The sequence below is a fragment of the Pezoporus wallicus genome, unplaced genomic scaffold (assembly GCF_028554395.1).
Source record: "Pezoporus wallicus isolate ANWC-B61680 ecotype Strahan unplaced genomic scaffold, APGP_CSIRO_Pwel_v1 scaffold_6362, whole genome shotgun sequence".
NCBI lineage: Eukaryota > Metazoa > Chordata > Aves > Psittaciformes > Psittacidae > Pezoporus > Pezoporus wallicus.
The window spans coordinates 1,929,666-1,946,449 of NW_026637663.1; the positions used below are offsets into that span (position 1 = coordinate 1,929,666).

General features: G+C 37.6%; 1 protein-coding gene across 6 annotated transcripts in view; it reads right to left on the reverse strand.

Moving 5' to 3' along the window:
* The window catches only part of UTRN (utrophin), a 372,113-nt gene that overhangs the window by 67,940 nt on the left and 287,389 nt on the right, over nt 1-16,784 (reverse strand). For all 6 annotated transcript variants that reach the window (XM_057406865.1, XM_057406866.1, XM_057406864.1 and 3 more), the window contains 4 exons: nt 11,805-12,073; nt 9,362-9,508; nt 7,489-7,567; nt 2,596-2,656 (listed from right to left, as the gene is read on the reverse strand). In XM_057406865.1, coding sequence (XP_057262848.1) covers nt 2,596-2,656; nt 7,489-7,567; nt 9,362-9,508; nt 11,805-12,073 — 556 coding nt within the window. The remainder of the gene's footprint in view (nt 1-2,595; nt 2,657-7,488; nt 7,568-9,361; nt 9,509-11,804; nt 12,074-16,784) is intronic.

Genomic DNA, 16,784 nt, shown 5'->3' on the forward strand with positions numbered 1-16,784 from the left:
CAGCCTGATCATACCAAAGCAAACGAAGTTCAGAATCAGTTCTTTTCCATTTTATTTTTCACAGCTCTGTGTTTTATCTAGTTGCTGCTGCCAACATCGAAGTTAGATCAGTAAGCAATGAGAATAAAACTGCCAAGGTCATCCTGCTTGTCAGACTGTGAAGTTACTGAAATTCAGTATTCCTCCTCATGCTTTTTAAAATTAATAAATCCTACTGGCTACATGTAACATCATTCTTCTCTTTCAAGACACAAGAATCAACACATTGCATCAACACCATGTATCATGTTGAATATAGGGAAAGATTACTGTAAAAGTCTTCTTTGAGATGCAGTAGTTAACTCTTTTCACTTCCTCAAAATAAACCAGTGGTTTCTGTTTTTATAAAGACCTCAACTCTCACAGGACTTATGCTGCTCTTGTGTCCCTTTATCAAACTTCCGGTGCAAGACCATTCTAACAATTTCTGAGAGATGTTAGGGTTTGTTTCTCAGCCCTGACTGACTTCATTCCCCAATCTAGCTCCAGGATAGCCAACACATTACTATCAGAGCAAGTCCACTGTATTAGCAGATACTTTGACATCAAGTTGTGTGCATACAGGATTGCACCTACCACACACTCTGGAAAGACCTACTTTCTTCTGAACTAATCATAATAAAAAAAAGATTTCTCAAGAAACTGAAATCTGGCTGAGTTGGAGTAAGGAATACATGAAATATGGCAGTTAAAAATCTTTGCTCAGCACAGGTCAGAGGCCTTAACCTTAGCTTGTTTCATCTGTTGTGGTGGTAGGACTATCCACCCTATCTCTATCCTCTAACTATGAATGTGACAGGGAGCTCCAAAGATCCCCCCACAGTCCAAGTCACACCTGATGAACACCCCCAAATTCAGCTACCAGCTCTGATGAAATAAAGCAGGAACATGAGTTGCCACCCTTCAAAACACACTAAGCACATACCCACAAAAAAATACCCCAAAACACCCCCCCCAACCCCCCCCCCAACCCCCCCCCCCCCCAAAAAAAACAACACAAAACCAACCAACCAACCAAAAATCTAGCAAAAAAAACAACAAAACAAACAAAACAAACAAAACAACCCAAACTTTTTCAGGATAGTTTTCCTCTTGCTCTCTGTAGTTTTGAAACTTCAGCGCTTGCTTTGAATTACTGCTGTGATCATTTTTATTGATCACAGGGGTGATCATTTTCACTGCGCTGCTGCCTGAGTCTGGGCAGCCAGCATGCCTCCACATCCAATCTCTGCCCTCTCCTCTGCCACGTGGGACTAAGGGAGGAATCTCTCCTCCTGGGTGTCACAGCTGTCTGTTGCTTCTTGCAAAACTTCTCAGCGAAGGCACAAACCCCTTTATACAGAATCCAAGGATATTCACAGTAGGTTTTACTTTTTTTCTAGTTACTACTCAGACCCTTTAAAAAGAAATAATCTTCATATCACAGTTTAAAATCAACCACCACACCTCAGGAATGATAACAACAGATTTGATCAACATAGATTTGCTGTTACCTGCTCTTCAAAGATCACAAGCACTCATAAATTGTTTGAAGCACAAAATGTGGCACTTGGATTTATGACGGAGCAATATGCAGTAGTAAAAAGCCCTCAGTAATGTTCTTTAAGAATGAAATAGCTGCAGGTCCAACTCATAATCATCCTATTGACTTAAAAACCCTACTTTTTTTACAAATTCAAACCAAAAATATTTTAACACAGATTTTCTTCAGCCTAAAATAAACTACTCTGGGTCTGGCTTACTATACACTGTACCTTCTTGAAATTTCATTTACCTCTCCGGCAAAAAGCTATCCTTCTCTCAAAGCTGCAATCTTTGACCTTTGAAGTAGCGGCAAACAGTATATGAATAAATATTGAAGGAATCAGAATACCCAAGTCAAGGACTGCTCAGAGTAGAACACATCAAAATCTCCGCTCTTCCACAACTAAGTATTCCCTATCATTTTCAAAATGAATATCTCAACCATTGTGCATTATAACCTAGGTATTCGTACAATTTTTGTCCATATTTACATTAATGTTAAATTTATCTTAATATTAAGCGTTATAAAAACTTCCCTAAGGTAAGTAAAATAACAGGACAATCAATGCATCTTATTTCTGAAGGAATTTTGTACAGAATGATGAATGGCCTCTACAGATATTAGTCACCACTGTTCTGCTATAGGTTATAAATGTTGCATTTTTAAATACATTATGTATTCAGCTTTTTTGCCTTTACTCTACAGTTTATTATACTCTGGATGAGCCACACACATAAGCACAAGCCTAGCTTGAATACCAATACCGTGTAACACTGTAGCATCTACGCCGTTTCCTACCCTAGTGGGCTTTTATGTTAAGGTTTGTCATTGATTTCTTCTTACATATTTCTAACTTACACAATTTGCAAAGCAATAAACACAAAAAATGTATGTTATATGCAGCATAATACTATGTAGAGAAACTCTTGATAACATTTGTAGCTATTACTCAGTACCTATGTTTTTCTGCCAGGATGTGGTAATAAGACCCTCTGTTATGCTTAAGGAAAAAAGAATCAAGGCAAACTTACTTGATATAATAGGGCACTTTGTTATGTGAAACAGATCTCTGCCATGGAAACTGTACTGAGGCTGAAGAAACAAAGAGAAGATGATTATTAGAAGGCACCTTTTTAAAAAAAAAGATAAAAAAAACCTTATCTTTATTTTATGTTTTTATTTTACAACTAAAACACTTAAATGGGAACAACTAAAATTTCCCAGACAACTTTCAGTAATTAGAAAATCAGCTGGAGAAAACAATGTCAATCTGTCAAGATTATTCTAGACACCTATTTGAGGCCAAGCTGGAAAACAAATGTGGTGATTCTACTTCAAAGAAGGATAATATATTCTGAGCAAGCAAGCTATACATCTGATGAAAATGGAGACACTGGTTTTCCTACCACAATACAGTTATTATCAGTTTAAAGTTTGAAAAGAAATGCTTCCACTACTATAATTAATGCTCTGCAACAGAACAAGAAGGAGAAATATCAACCTTATTTTCATTAGTTACCAACCTTAGCTCCTATTTGCAACTCAAATTAATATTGATTAACACTGTATCACCAAAAAAAAAGGCATTAAAATCCATCCTTGGACTCCTTGCTGAACAGCAGTAATCTTTGCAGAATTTATGCTAGTCTGATACACAAATACCATCCATAACATTAAGAAGCCTTCTGCACACTGAATTGCAAAAGGCATGAAGTCATACATGACACTATGACTCTGCTTATTTAAAGATCCCAGGAGAGAAGAGGGGAAAAGTGTTCAGGCTGACAGGACCGCTGGTGCATAACTTAAAAGTAGCTATTTACTGAAGAACCAAAGGCACATATGTGTCCTACCAGAAATTATCAGATTAGTGCCTGGTGAATTAAGGTTTTATTAAAAAGAAACTCACTTCACTAGGTTCAGTGGAGAAGCAGAGATTGAAAGAATGGGTAGGAATTAACTGATCATCACAATGAGATGAATTTAAAGCATACACACATGTCAACACTTCCAAGACAAAAAGCCTACTCCTTAAACACTGCTTCTTAAAGAGCTGATAAAGTGAGACACAGCTTTGCCCTACACTGGATCTCAAGTAATTAAACTCTCAATTAATGTAATTTTCTGCAAGCATGGCTCAATTTAGAGTTCATCCCTCTTTAGGAAAAATAAAAAAAAAAAAATCCATTTGAAAATAACTCTCTCCTCTCTCCCTAAAACCTCTCTCAAGGCTTCAGTGAAGGCTTCTAAGCTCTGTATGCCCCATAGGCTGGTACTGCTGCAGAGAGGCAGGTCTCACCCTGCTCCCGGCCGGCTGTCCCTTTAGGGGTTTAATGGCTGTCACCTCTTCCTTGGCCACACAAGATTTCATGGCTTATAATTTAAGAAACATTCATGTGCTGAAATACAGATTAACTGGGAAGAATAACTGGGAAACTACAGGAACCAATCAAGCTACATTATTTACAAGGAAAAACAGAGAAAATTCCATATTGCTACTTAAAGAAGAAAAAAACCATTTGCAATAAAGAGGTAGATAGTTACCTGGTAAAGTTTCTTCAGTGTTGCAATTTGGCAGCTATGGTGGCACTGGTACTACTATACTAATAAGTTGGCTAACTAAGAAGAAAAATTTGGCCATAATTTGCTTACATACAATTTACATGCTACAACAAACTATAAGTATTTTACACTGACACAGATAGGGGCTAAACAACATAATAAATTAAACTGTTAGTTATTACAGGCCAAGTCATACCCTGCCTATTTGGGAATAACCTTTCTAAAAACATTGCAAGTTCTCTGCTGCATGAAGCTCTACAAAATGATATTCCCGTTCTTATTTAAAACTAGTTTCTTGATGAAAACTGAACAGAGTAGTTACTGATTCTGGCATTCACCAGCAGGCCCGCAGATATTAGTAAGGCTGAACACCACTCAGATGCTTTGAGCAGGCCCCTTGAAGACCTGGCCTATTTATTAGAGAACATGTGGAGTTAGCATACCGTGGATCTTTTAAAAATACATAAAACACCACAGAGGTGAGTGGATCATGGGTTTTAGAAAAAAACGCAATGAATTACAAAAAAAAACCCACCAACAAACAAACAAAACCCAAGCTATTGTGTCTAAAAGCAAGAGACAGCAAAATAACCTCTTTGCAAAGAGTCACGGATAATGATTCTTCATCTTTACCTGTATTAGGGATACATAAAATTTACTGATCACTAACTTACTTGCAAGGAACTCACTTTCCATTTCAAAAGCACTGAAAAAAAGAGCAATTGCATTTTGCCTACAACTGATGGAAGGGAAAAAATAGCTTAGATAAGAAAGGGATCACAGACTGTAGTGGCCTACTGTTTTACCTCAGCATCCTACCGCAGGGCACTTTAGGAAAAGCCAGTATCATATTGTTTGCTAATCTTAAAAAATATTCTGAAGCTTAGCAATGGTCTGGATGAATCCACGTAATTGGTGTTCAAAAAACTCCAAAAGCAGTAATAAACCAGTTATTAGTCACTGCTCAGATAAATGGGATTGGAATCAGGGTGCTAGATAATCGCATTTAGATTGCCTTTCCCATGAAAGGCTGAACCTGGAGAAATTATAAGGTCCTTTATAATGAATCTGATGAACAGGTAGAAAAAGTTCACAGATTAAATGATTAAATAAGTTCACAGATTAAATTCGCCTATTCATCTGAAAACGGAATGATGGCAACCTACAGTCTCTTGTTAGGATTTAGAGCAAGAGTAACATGTAGGTGAGGTAAATTTAAAATAGCTGCTGTCAGTGCAGCTTTGGTGATACAGATTTGTACAAAACATACATATCATAATCACAGGTTTACGAGTTTGAGATTATTTTATTCAGAATACTGCTTTACTTGTTCCTCACAGAAGTCATTTATGGCTGCTAAAAAGGTTTGAAAAATTTCATTTAGAACACACACTATTTCAACCTGTCAGGATAAAACCTTCATTTTTCCAGATTTAATGATTTTTTTATTACTTTCCTTTGAAGTTACTGCGCCTGACTTTCACTTAACAGACTTTCCATAAAGTTGTAGGTATTAAGTTCTGTAACTCTGTATAGCTCAAGCTCTTAAAACACGTTTGGTTTTTTGAAGACGTTTTTGCTGTAGGTTGTGTGGGGAAAAAGGTCATTTGTTTTTAGCAAATAATTTAAATGGGTAACTGCATATTATTTGGGTTTTGAGCAGTGTAGTACTTACTTGGCTACAGCTCGTTGCGGTACCTACCAACAAGCATCCTGTTCTGTTCAACTTTCCATTCTTGACTTTTGTATGCAACATAAACCAAATGTCCCCTTAAGCCTGGAAAAGATGCCCTAAGCAAGGCTGAGGCATGCTGATAAGCCCCTGTATAGTCTCTTTGGAAGTAATTCTATGAATGTCTTATCAAACAACAAAGCCAGTTCACTACTCAGTCTTTTGAATACAATTATTTGTTGTGACATGCTGTAAGCTAAATCAAGGAAATGATCCAGGTCAAGGCAAATAGTACCAGCCAACCTTCCCTGGAAATCGTCCTTGTTTTTCATGTAGACTCTTTCACTGACTTTCCCCGAGGCCAGTCACCTGAATATTTGCATTGGTTCAGGTGAAGTGAACAGACAGTGACACAGGAGTGAAGTCAAGAATTTCTCAAACCACCTAGAATAGGGGAAACTGTGTTTTCCCTATGTTACTTCCTAGTTTGTTTTAATACACAGACTAGACTGACTACTCTCCTAAACAATTAATCTGGCATTTTCCAAGAGTGCCAAAGGTACCACTCTATCTATATCCTTTTTACAAATTATTATGTAGGTGTACTGTTGAGGTTACAAGCTCAAGATTGGATGGGCTACAAAACCATGGTGGCAACACTATGCAATACTTCTAATGAAATTAAAAAAAAAAAAAAAAAAACCAAAACCAAAAATACCACACACTTTTAAAGTTGTTTGGCCTATCAATTAAAAAAAAAGAAGACAAAGTGGCTCCGAGAATCATTATTTAGCGTTAAGAGCTCTAATATTTTAAATACACTGCATGTTGTTTACTGCTTACCATCTCGTTTACTGAAAATCTAGTCAATTCAAGAAGACAACATGGTTATCACGCAATTCCAGAATAAATTGAGATTTATTTATTTTTTTAAATTACAGTAGCTGTTTAGCTATACAGTGACATACAGCACTTGAGATTCTCTGGGACAGATCTGCTCACTTTTATGCTCACTTCCCAATTCCTGCAATAAATTTGTCTTTATTATTGAAGCCCCCAGTTTTGTACCATGAGCTCTGAAGCTGGCAGGTAGGCTAGAACATCAGAAAGCCAACACAGATCTTGATATCGCAACCTATCTTATCTATAACAAATCAAATGAGAATGAGGGAGCAAAAGCATCTGCTTTTGCCTTCTTAGTATATGGAAGATTGCAGGCTTACAATTTTCACTAAAAAATGATGAAAGGACAGGGCTTGAGAAATTGATGCAGGCATGCTTTCTGAACCGCTTTATTTGAGGTTCCAGGAATGTATGTCATGAAGCCTCTAATTCCATGAAGTAAAAGCAAACTGAAGAAAAGAGGTAGCAGGGGCTGAGAAGATGTGGTTATGAACACATAAAGATTCTGGAACAGCTAAATGTCAGACCTTGCAGCAAACAGAAGACAAAGAACAAAGTAATCATAGGTGCAACAATAACTCAGCAAGATATTACAATGAGAAGTACACCAGTGAGAATGCCAGAGGGGTTATGAAGATGAACTCCCCTAGAAAAACAGGGAAGTAAACGATAACATGGTAGAGGAACTTCCTGTTTCTCAAGCCATAGGGAAATCTGGAGCAAAGAGCAGTTGGTGTCTGAGAAAGCCATCCTATCTCACATGCATCTCTTAAGTCAAAGAACTTACTGGAAAGAAAGTGCTGTGATGCAGGCCCAAAATCTCGGTGTGCCTCCTGTAACTGTTTAAGGCGATCCTCTACAGACACCTACACATAAACACAAACACACACTGCATTTACTTTGCAACACTAGAACCACGATAATAAAAACACTTATTTACATTAATTTTTACTTATATAAATTTAGGTAGTCTGTGCATCATAGCACTTATTTGACATCCATCTATTCAAGGCTACTTTTTTTCTTTCATTGGCTTGATGACTGTCATGTTCATATTTGTGCAGTGTTCTGTGAGAGTACTGCAGATCAATAATGAATAATAGTAAGTTCACGATGACTATAGCTGACTGCTGAAGTTTCTGACCTCCTCCCAAGCCTTCTGTTTTCCAAATTTCCATAGTCAGCAGGTCTTACTTCGATTGTACTGATCTCACAGCTGCCTTTCCAGCATGAAACCATTTTGAAAGATACTGCTTCACTGGCTGACATGGTTCCCCCCTGGTTTATTAATTGAAACTGCACTAGCAAACCCAGCAGCAGTTAGGCTGCTTCGTTAACTCAGTTTGAGAGGACACACACACACACACAAAAAAAAAAAAAGTAAAAAAAAACGGAAGAAAAAAGAAAGCCATTACCATATTAGGGAAGGGAAGGTCTGATCTGACACAATTTTGCCCCTCAGGAGCAACTCATTCAGCTCAGAAACTGATACCCAGGTTTTGAAACTTCTGTCCCACTTCCCTCAGCTAGAGAGGTGACAGATCCTCCATCCTTACCCTAATTCTTCCAGACACTTAATATCACTTAGAAGCCAGGTAAAGAAATAAATAGCAACTGACTCACTGTAAGTATTTCCTACCAAAAAGAGAGTAACAAAGTGCAAAAATTGATAAATGAATTTTTAACTGATGCAAGAAACTCCATTAAATCATTCACTGAAACTGTGCATGAGATTGAACTGTAATCAGGCATACTGATTTACCTTTCTCAAACCATTTAAGCACAACAATCATAACTAAGCAATATGAATCTTTCATACAGCATATCCTCTTCTGTTTTATAATGCTAAATGTACTATTGCTTACATCCTGTTACAGCTTTACCAATACTTAAGTCACTTTAAGTGATATTCCCTGCTGAAACTTAAAACTCAAAACCAAAATAAAACAGCTTTCACGCAAGCTGGAAACTCAACATCCTGAAGAAGAGACGGCTGTGTGGAGACCTCATAGAAGCCTTCCAGTATCTGAAGGGGGCCTATAGCGATGCTGGGGAGGGACTCTTCATTAGGGACTGTAGTGATAGGACAAGGGGTAATGGGTTAAAACTTCAACAGGGGAAGTTTAGATTGGATGTAAGGAAGAAATTCTTTCCTGTAAGGGTGGTGAGGAATTGGAATGGGTTGCCCAGGGAGGTTGTGAATGCTCCATCCCTGGCAGTGTTCAAGACCAGGCTAGACGAGGCCTTGGGTGATATGGTTTAGTGTGACGTGTCCCTGCCCATGGAAGGGGGGTTGGAACTAGATGACCTTAAGGTCCTTTCCAACCCTAACTATTCTATGATTCTATGATATCTCAGTGACAATGATTTATGCAGTAAAAATACTGCTATAAGATATACAAAATACCATGCAGCAATAGTTCCCCCTAGTCTCCAGAGATTAATGTGGTCTCCTGAGTAAACTAGTGGGACAGTGAGTAAACTGCTGAGACACGAAAAGTTTTTTTCAAGCCACAGAATGAAAGACAGCTCCCTGTGTTGCTTTGGTACTACTAGAATAACACCTTAAAGATAGAAATAAAGGACAAATGGTAATAATGCATCTTTTTTAAGAGAAGCATCCCTTCCCCCACACCTACTGTACACATTCAGAAGAATACCTGTAAAAGTTTCCACCGCATATTAAGATCATCCAGTTGACGAGACATCTTTAACGATGGATAAAGGTCAAGTGGAGACAGCTGACTAGACAAATCATTCACTGTCTTAACTTTCAAGCTGATGGGAGCAATTTCTTCTCTAAAAGCCTAAAAGGGTAAGAAGCATTCATTTATTTACAACAGACACTTGAGCAGCACAAAAGCCATGGTAAACTCAACAGGGCACTGACTTGCCCAACATGGCAGCTTATGCTAAACAACTGTATGTAACTCAGTTCTCTGGCAAAGAAAGATCACTCACTTCAGTATTCTTATTAATTCCTTCACTCCTTCATATACATCCTTAGAGAAAAGAGTATGATACTTACTCAAATGCCCATATCCAAATTGTGCCCCAAAACAATTTAACTAAGTTTTTAGTGATGCCATACGGTTTTAGAGCTTTTCTTTCCAAAAAGAAATACACAATGCTTTTTCAGGAGCTTTAGCAGTCTACAATGTGTAAAGTGCTCTTACGAAAAAAATACATTCAGTAACTAGTTTTCCAGGATTAAGCAGCTGACAAAAAATCAGTTTAAAAGCTATTATTGAATTAGCAAAGCATGACGGAATGTATCTTCTAATGAAAAGGAGTACAATGTTTTACCTGGTTACAACTGTACAGTAAAACTATTACAACAATTAAAAAGAAGAAAAAGGTTTATTGAATTTAATGGAACTAAATACAGTATTAAGATAAAATTGATGCAAATTTTAGTTACAGTTGAAGATGCATCAAACATCTTGCTTGCTGTGAGCTGTTAATTGTTCAATCATATAAATGGCTTGATTAAACATCACGAAACAAGCCAAAAACAACTAGAAAAATATTTTCTTTGGACAATTCAATTATTTACCTCTCTTCAAAATCTCTATCATCCTTCCCAGGAACCTACTGGCAAGTAGAAGCTTCTGTTCCAGAAGTATCTGGCTTCTGGACAGCCAGCAGGGCCCTACTACTTCAGCAGATGTTACAGTTTTTTGAGCAGCAATGAAAATCTAAAAGACTTTGCTTTACTCTTCTTTATAGAATAAACCATCAAGATATGACAAACCACTTCTTAACATGAGAACAAAGAACAATTCAGCACCAACATCTTATTGCTTGCTTTAGTATCTATACTAAAATAAAAGAGGGGGAGCAGATGTATCGCTTCTCAGATCAACAGCAGTCTGGATATAAGTCAGCTCTGACTGTTTTAAAGATTTTGGTCCCATTAAACCTGAATGTAAGAACAAAATTTGGAGAATGAGGATGCTTATATTGATATACATGAAATAACACAGACGTGTGCTAATTTCACAAGTCCACAGGCTGTGTATACATAGAAAGAGTATTCTCAGAAAAATGGCTGCAGCCCACAGATCTTCATTCTTTTAACTCCAGTGTCCCATGCTGAAGACACAGACAGTCAAGTACATGACCCCAGGGTCCTCTAATGTTTTGCTATATTCATTCTTGAGATTAAAAAGTGAAAAGTTGCATTTGTGAAACAGAAGATTGGTGGAAATTTGCCTGAAACAGCAATTTCCTCTACTTATATATGCATACCCACATGTTCTAATGGAATCCCTGATATTCAGGCACTCCCCCAAGCACTATGACTGTTTCCAGTCAGCCCTCCTGGACAATGTTAGTTATCAGAGGGTATTCCTCCTTTGGAGAACTCTCCATTACTGGGTCCTTACCCAACCCATGCATCTAAGCAGGGGACAACTACTACCCACCATGAGCAGCCATGCCTTGGGGAGCTGAGCCCTGCATGGGTGGCCTGAAACCCTGACTGCAAGACCTGGTATGCCTGCAAGAATATGGTAATGTGCGTTCTTCACTTTGAAATAATCCTGAAGAGAAGCCAGATTCAAGTAAAGGCAGATATAAATTTTCACTCATACAAGCTAAAACAGACAATAGATGTGTGAAGTCTGTGAAAGATAAGGAACAGAAATCAAAACCATGTGCATACTTCTGGATGACTGAAAAAGCTCCCAATGTTTTGTAAGAAAGCTATACATGACGGTCAAACAGATCTGACAGCTCACCACTACAAAAAGCAGGGGAGCCTACTGTCAACTGTCAGAATGATAACTGATTCAGCTAAATCATAATCCAGTGTTTGGGCAAAGATCCAAACACACCCATAGCCTAACTATGGATTAGATAGTATTTCTAGAAAGAAAATATTTAAATCCTAGAACACAGTCTTTTTCATTTGATGAATGTTGTATTCTGTACACTTCTATAGCTTGCTGATCACATGTGCTTATGCAATAACTTAAGCACTATAACCTGCACATGAGAATTTAAGTGTACAATGTGTATATAGGTAACATAACTAGGGGTAGTAGAATGTAGGGGTCTGACTCACACAGGCTAAATATTTCCCAGGAATTCCATACTTACTGTAGTTTTCTCAATGTGATCTGGTAACGAATCTATAAGCAAGTCTCCCACAGGTTTCCAGCCATTCCTCACATTTTCAGCTTCCTTCAAGTCAGCATCGAGGTCATCCATGGCACACTGCAGGTCTTTCAGTTTTTCTAATGCTTTGTCCACTTGTTTCTGCCAGATACTGGCACTGGCATTTAGGTTCTCCCATTTCTCTTTTACCTCCGATGACTGCTTACGCATAGCTTTGGCAATCCTCATAGCTTTCTCCTCAGGGGTCAACTCTGTAGAGCGAAAGAAAAGTTACACTCTTTATTTCTACTCTATTTGTGCCTATTCAGTGTTCAGACAGTGCTCCTGAGGTACATACTCAAGACAGTAAGTCCAGTGTTAACTGATAATTTATTTCAGCAGGTACAAGGTAGAAGACAGTGTACCTTGCCATAACAGAAATAAACTTTAATCACTCCTAATGACAAAATAAAGCTTGATCAGAAATCAGGAAACTATTACTCCTTCCATGTATTATGATATCCACAAAGCAAAGGCAGCTTACTGCTGATTTGTCACTTCTGAAGGCACAGGGGCAGGAACTGGAAGATCACTCTTCCCTACTGGAAACTGCAATAGAGAATCTAGGCACCATTTCATGTAGAAAGAAGAAGAAAAGTGCTTTGCTCTGGATCACTTACCACCACCTTTCACCCTATCATCAGGATGTCTCGCACTAGCAAAAACCTATGTGTACTGAGTACTATGTGGTGAGTGGTTCTGCAGCTCTACATCCACTTTTTCATGTTAACACCAAAGTCCTAAAAGGCTGGTTTAAATAGGTTTAGCAAATGTAAAAATGTTTAGTGAACCTTTTGAGTGAAAAAGAGCCAAGCTTACAGTGCACCTTTTCTCACAAACTTCAGGCTTATGTGTCTAAATCCCACGCAACCCAGCAACCACGGAAATCCCATTAACAAAGACAAAGTGGGCATACACACAGCCTCAGGACGTAGTCACAGGAGATGATGCTGATTATTTCAGTTAATTGCTTATATTTAAATCTCCAGTCCCTGCAAGACTTTAAAAAAAACCACGCAAAAAAAAACATCACAAAAAAATCCATTAGAATATGCTCAATTTGTTGCTGAGAAGGGCAGGCACATTTTATCCAGATGTAAAAGTAATAGGGAGTTGTTCAGATCAAAACCAGTTTCTGCCCACCAGATCTATGTATTTTTTAAAAAAGTTGGCCTGTATTAGTCTTGATACATGCTAGACTACAAATACTAAAAGAGTATTCAGCAACACAGTCAGATGCCACTGAGAGGAAAAAAATATCCAAACAAAAAAACAGCCTCCTCACAACTAACCTGCAATGCTTAACTACATGTGAAGGGACATAAATTATATATGTAGCTCTGGGATATAGAGACATGGCAGTAACCCACAATTTGCAATACTGACAGACCAAAATAGGGATGAAAACCAAAGATATGCTGTGATAAATTACACTTTGTCTTTGGAATTCCAGCAATTCACAGTAGAATAAACTATATCATAGGACAACACAGTTCTGGTATGATCTTTAGCCCAAGCTTTGCAACAGATTTTAGAAAAAGGAAAAGAAATAATGCTTAAGTTCTAAACAATAGCCCCTTTCAGATAAAAACTGTTGTTTTAAACAAAAAAACAGCAGCTACGAATTGCTTACATAATGATATCAAAGAAATTGCTACTGGAAGTAATTTTGGAATTACACACTGTTGATAATATACCACTAATGAATGAATAAGAATCTACTACAGTCCCTTCAAAGGGACCATGAGCAATCCAGACATCACTAAATCGCAGCATGCAGGCAAGCTGCAGCAAATGGTGGAGACTGAGGTTGAGGTATCCTATGATACAGCTATAGGTTGAGGACAACCAGGCCTCAGGTGTAAAAACTACAGGACTTTAAATGAGGATGAATGAAGGACCTAGCACTGGAATCCTTTACAAAAGGAAATGGAATACTGAGCTTCATTGAAAGGCAAAAGAAAATTGCGGACCCGGGGAGAAAGCTTCCTTTGTTGGCATCTCAATCATGTGAATACAGGAGACATTATACCCAGAAACTGAAGGAGAAGTTACATATATGCAAAGCTTCAACCTACCATTTTTATCCAACATAATGTGCTTACATCACCTGTTACCAGAGCCACAAGGGCTTAACAGTTCTAAACTAGACTATTAGCAGGTTATTTAAAATGATCAGTCGCTTGATCGTCCTTGTCACTTGAAAAGCAACATACTGAAAGCTTCAGTAAGAGCTGAAAATCTTGCAAAAATTTTTGGTTATCTATAAAAGTACTGACACAAGAGATTCAATGAGTGCTGCTTGCCCCAGTGGAAGCACTAAGAAAAAATGTGGCTGTAGTAATAAATGGGAATAGAAGAGGGGAACAACAGCCTGACTTTACTTGTCTGGACAGTTAAAACAAGTCAGCTTTACTCCTGACAAGCTGGCCACATATTCTGGGAAAGGAAAAGATTCCAGATTGACAGGGGTGATAAAAGTGTCCCAACAGAACTGGAACCCAAACCATTTGCCAAATCAGTGTCATTGTAAAGGGTACGTGGCACATATTTCATTTGAAAAATATTAATTCACTGTGAGACTGTTTTATTTTATAACAGCCTTGTAAGTGCTTGTAAACATGCCCTAAAAAGACATTTACTAGGGAAAAAGAGCTAAGCACACACTTTTATGAGCTCTAATACCATTCAGCATCTATTAATTTCAGACAGAAATACATCTTGTATAACCTTCATGTTTTCCATCATGACAACTCAACTTATTAATAAGCAGCACATTACTTTTTTTTCCAAGCAGATAACACATTCTCCAAGACACTGGCTTTATAGCACAAAATTGTAAGCCTCCAAAAATTACAGTGAGAATTTTCTTCTATAAGTTTGGAACTTGTTTCACCAGTCTGTCATTACACACAGTGGCAGTGTGAAAAAAGGCTGCACAGTGGTTGTTGCTTTTTTGTCCCCACTTAATATAAAGTCTTCCCAAAGATCAGCTTTTCTTATACTGCCCTCTTTCTTTTTTCTTTTTATTTTTTCTTTTTATTTTTTTAATGGTACTTATTACATTATCTCCACTTCAGCAGCTACTCAGAAACTAAGAAAAGCCTGTATTCACTGGGCCATCTATTTACCAGAGAGGAAAGATATTATCTGACCTTGCAGTCAGGGAGAAAGAACAGAAAAACATAGTCTGACTCTGTCACGGGCAAAACTTGATTTTAATAAGCTTTTTTCTTTTTTCACAAACAAATAATGAAAACACCAAAAGCTCTTCTGTGTCTCTATCAGAGACAGAGTGCCACGGATGGGAAACTTTCAAGTCTGAACTTCACAGCATATAGTTTCAGCACAAGCTTACATATTTGGAGAATACTTACCCAGGAAAGTTATCAGTAAAGAAAATTCTCCTTGCATTAAGAAATTATTTTAGATCTCAAACTATTCCTGGCTCTAGCAGATTTGATTCTAAGCAACTGTGCTTGATCTTCATTATGTGGACTTCAACTAGTGATCTCTCTCCATCTTGACAAAATTGCATTAATTTCCTTTCATTTCTGCTATATTCTCAATAAAACATACTAGAACTGGACCTGATTTCATGCCCACTTCCTCTCCCATTATGTCAAACATTGTGTCTTCTGTGGTTCAGTCAAGCTTTGCAGCAAAAAACAATGGGTGACACAACACTATAACCATTATGAAAACTTTCAGAGCATTTGAACAGACACAATGGCACCCTGTCAAACTCCTAAGCAGAAGAACCAAAAGCAGTACTAGCATTGAATGAAGTCTTTATCATCACTCCAGCAAAAGCATTCTCTGGATTTCTAACAATCTGGACAGAAAACTTAGTTGTGATGAGATGGGAACAGGAAGCTTAAAGAACTTGCAGCAACCTTTTTTTGTGGAAATGTAGAAATTAGTCAGATTCTAAGAACCCAACCATGTAAGCATAACAAAGTATGTCACCTTTTTCTCCTATTCAAATATCTACTGCATATGTAGTTAAAACAAAGAAAAAGCGCAGTCATTTTCACCTTTATCCATTCAGGTTTTCTTCTATGAAACCTGAACATTCTTCTTCAAACTAGAGAAACATAATTAAATAAATAGTGAATGAGGAAAGTTGCTGCAGGATAAAAGACAAATTACCTTTAGTCTTCAGAAGACAGAATCATGAAAGCATAGAAAATGAAAGCTTTTAACCTCATGTATGATGAATATTTCTGGAAAGGGCCCAGAGTATGGGCTCCAGATAAAGACAAATGAGAAAAATGCTAGCAAACATACATATCCTTCAATAATGGTTGTTGATTTCCCAGTGGATGCTGGTGAAGAAGACATGGAAGGCCGAAACAAAGAGAAAATAGCTTCAAGTTAAAAGAGATAATTAAGTTGTCCCATAGCATCTATCTCCAGAAAACCCCCCAAAATTACAGCAATCCTGAGAACTGTGCATTTATCCAACATAGTCAATGTAATTTGACAATATAATCAAAACACATAGAATACTTCTCACTAAAATCAAGCCACCATTTTGTAATAAATGGTGTGATCCAACACGAATTCACAATACTTTTGCATAGTGGAAGCCCAACCAACATTACTCCAGAAACATTAAACTCAGTTTTACTCTGCTCTTGCCACAAAACCAGAAAAAAACAAATATAACAGTACTGTTATAGCATTACCAAGCTACTATGTCTTCTTCCAATTTCTGTTAAAGAGAGAATACTAGTGGAAAGAAGGCTATCCCCACTGTATCCCAGTTACTCTAGCCAAGTAAGGAATTAATCCTATGTTTCCAAAGCACTGTGACTGCAGATTGTGACAAGCCTTTTATTTCTTCCAAAGATCAATAAAGACTTTTTCCTGGCACAGCACATATGGCAGGTAGCTCTTCAGCAAGGCTGTCGGAGACAG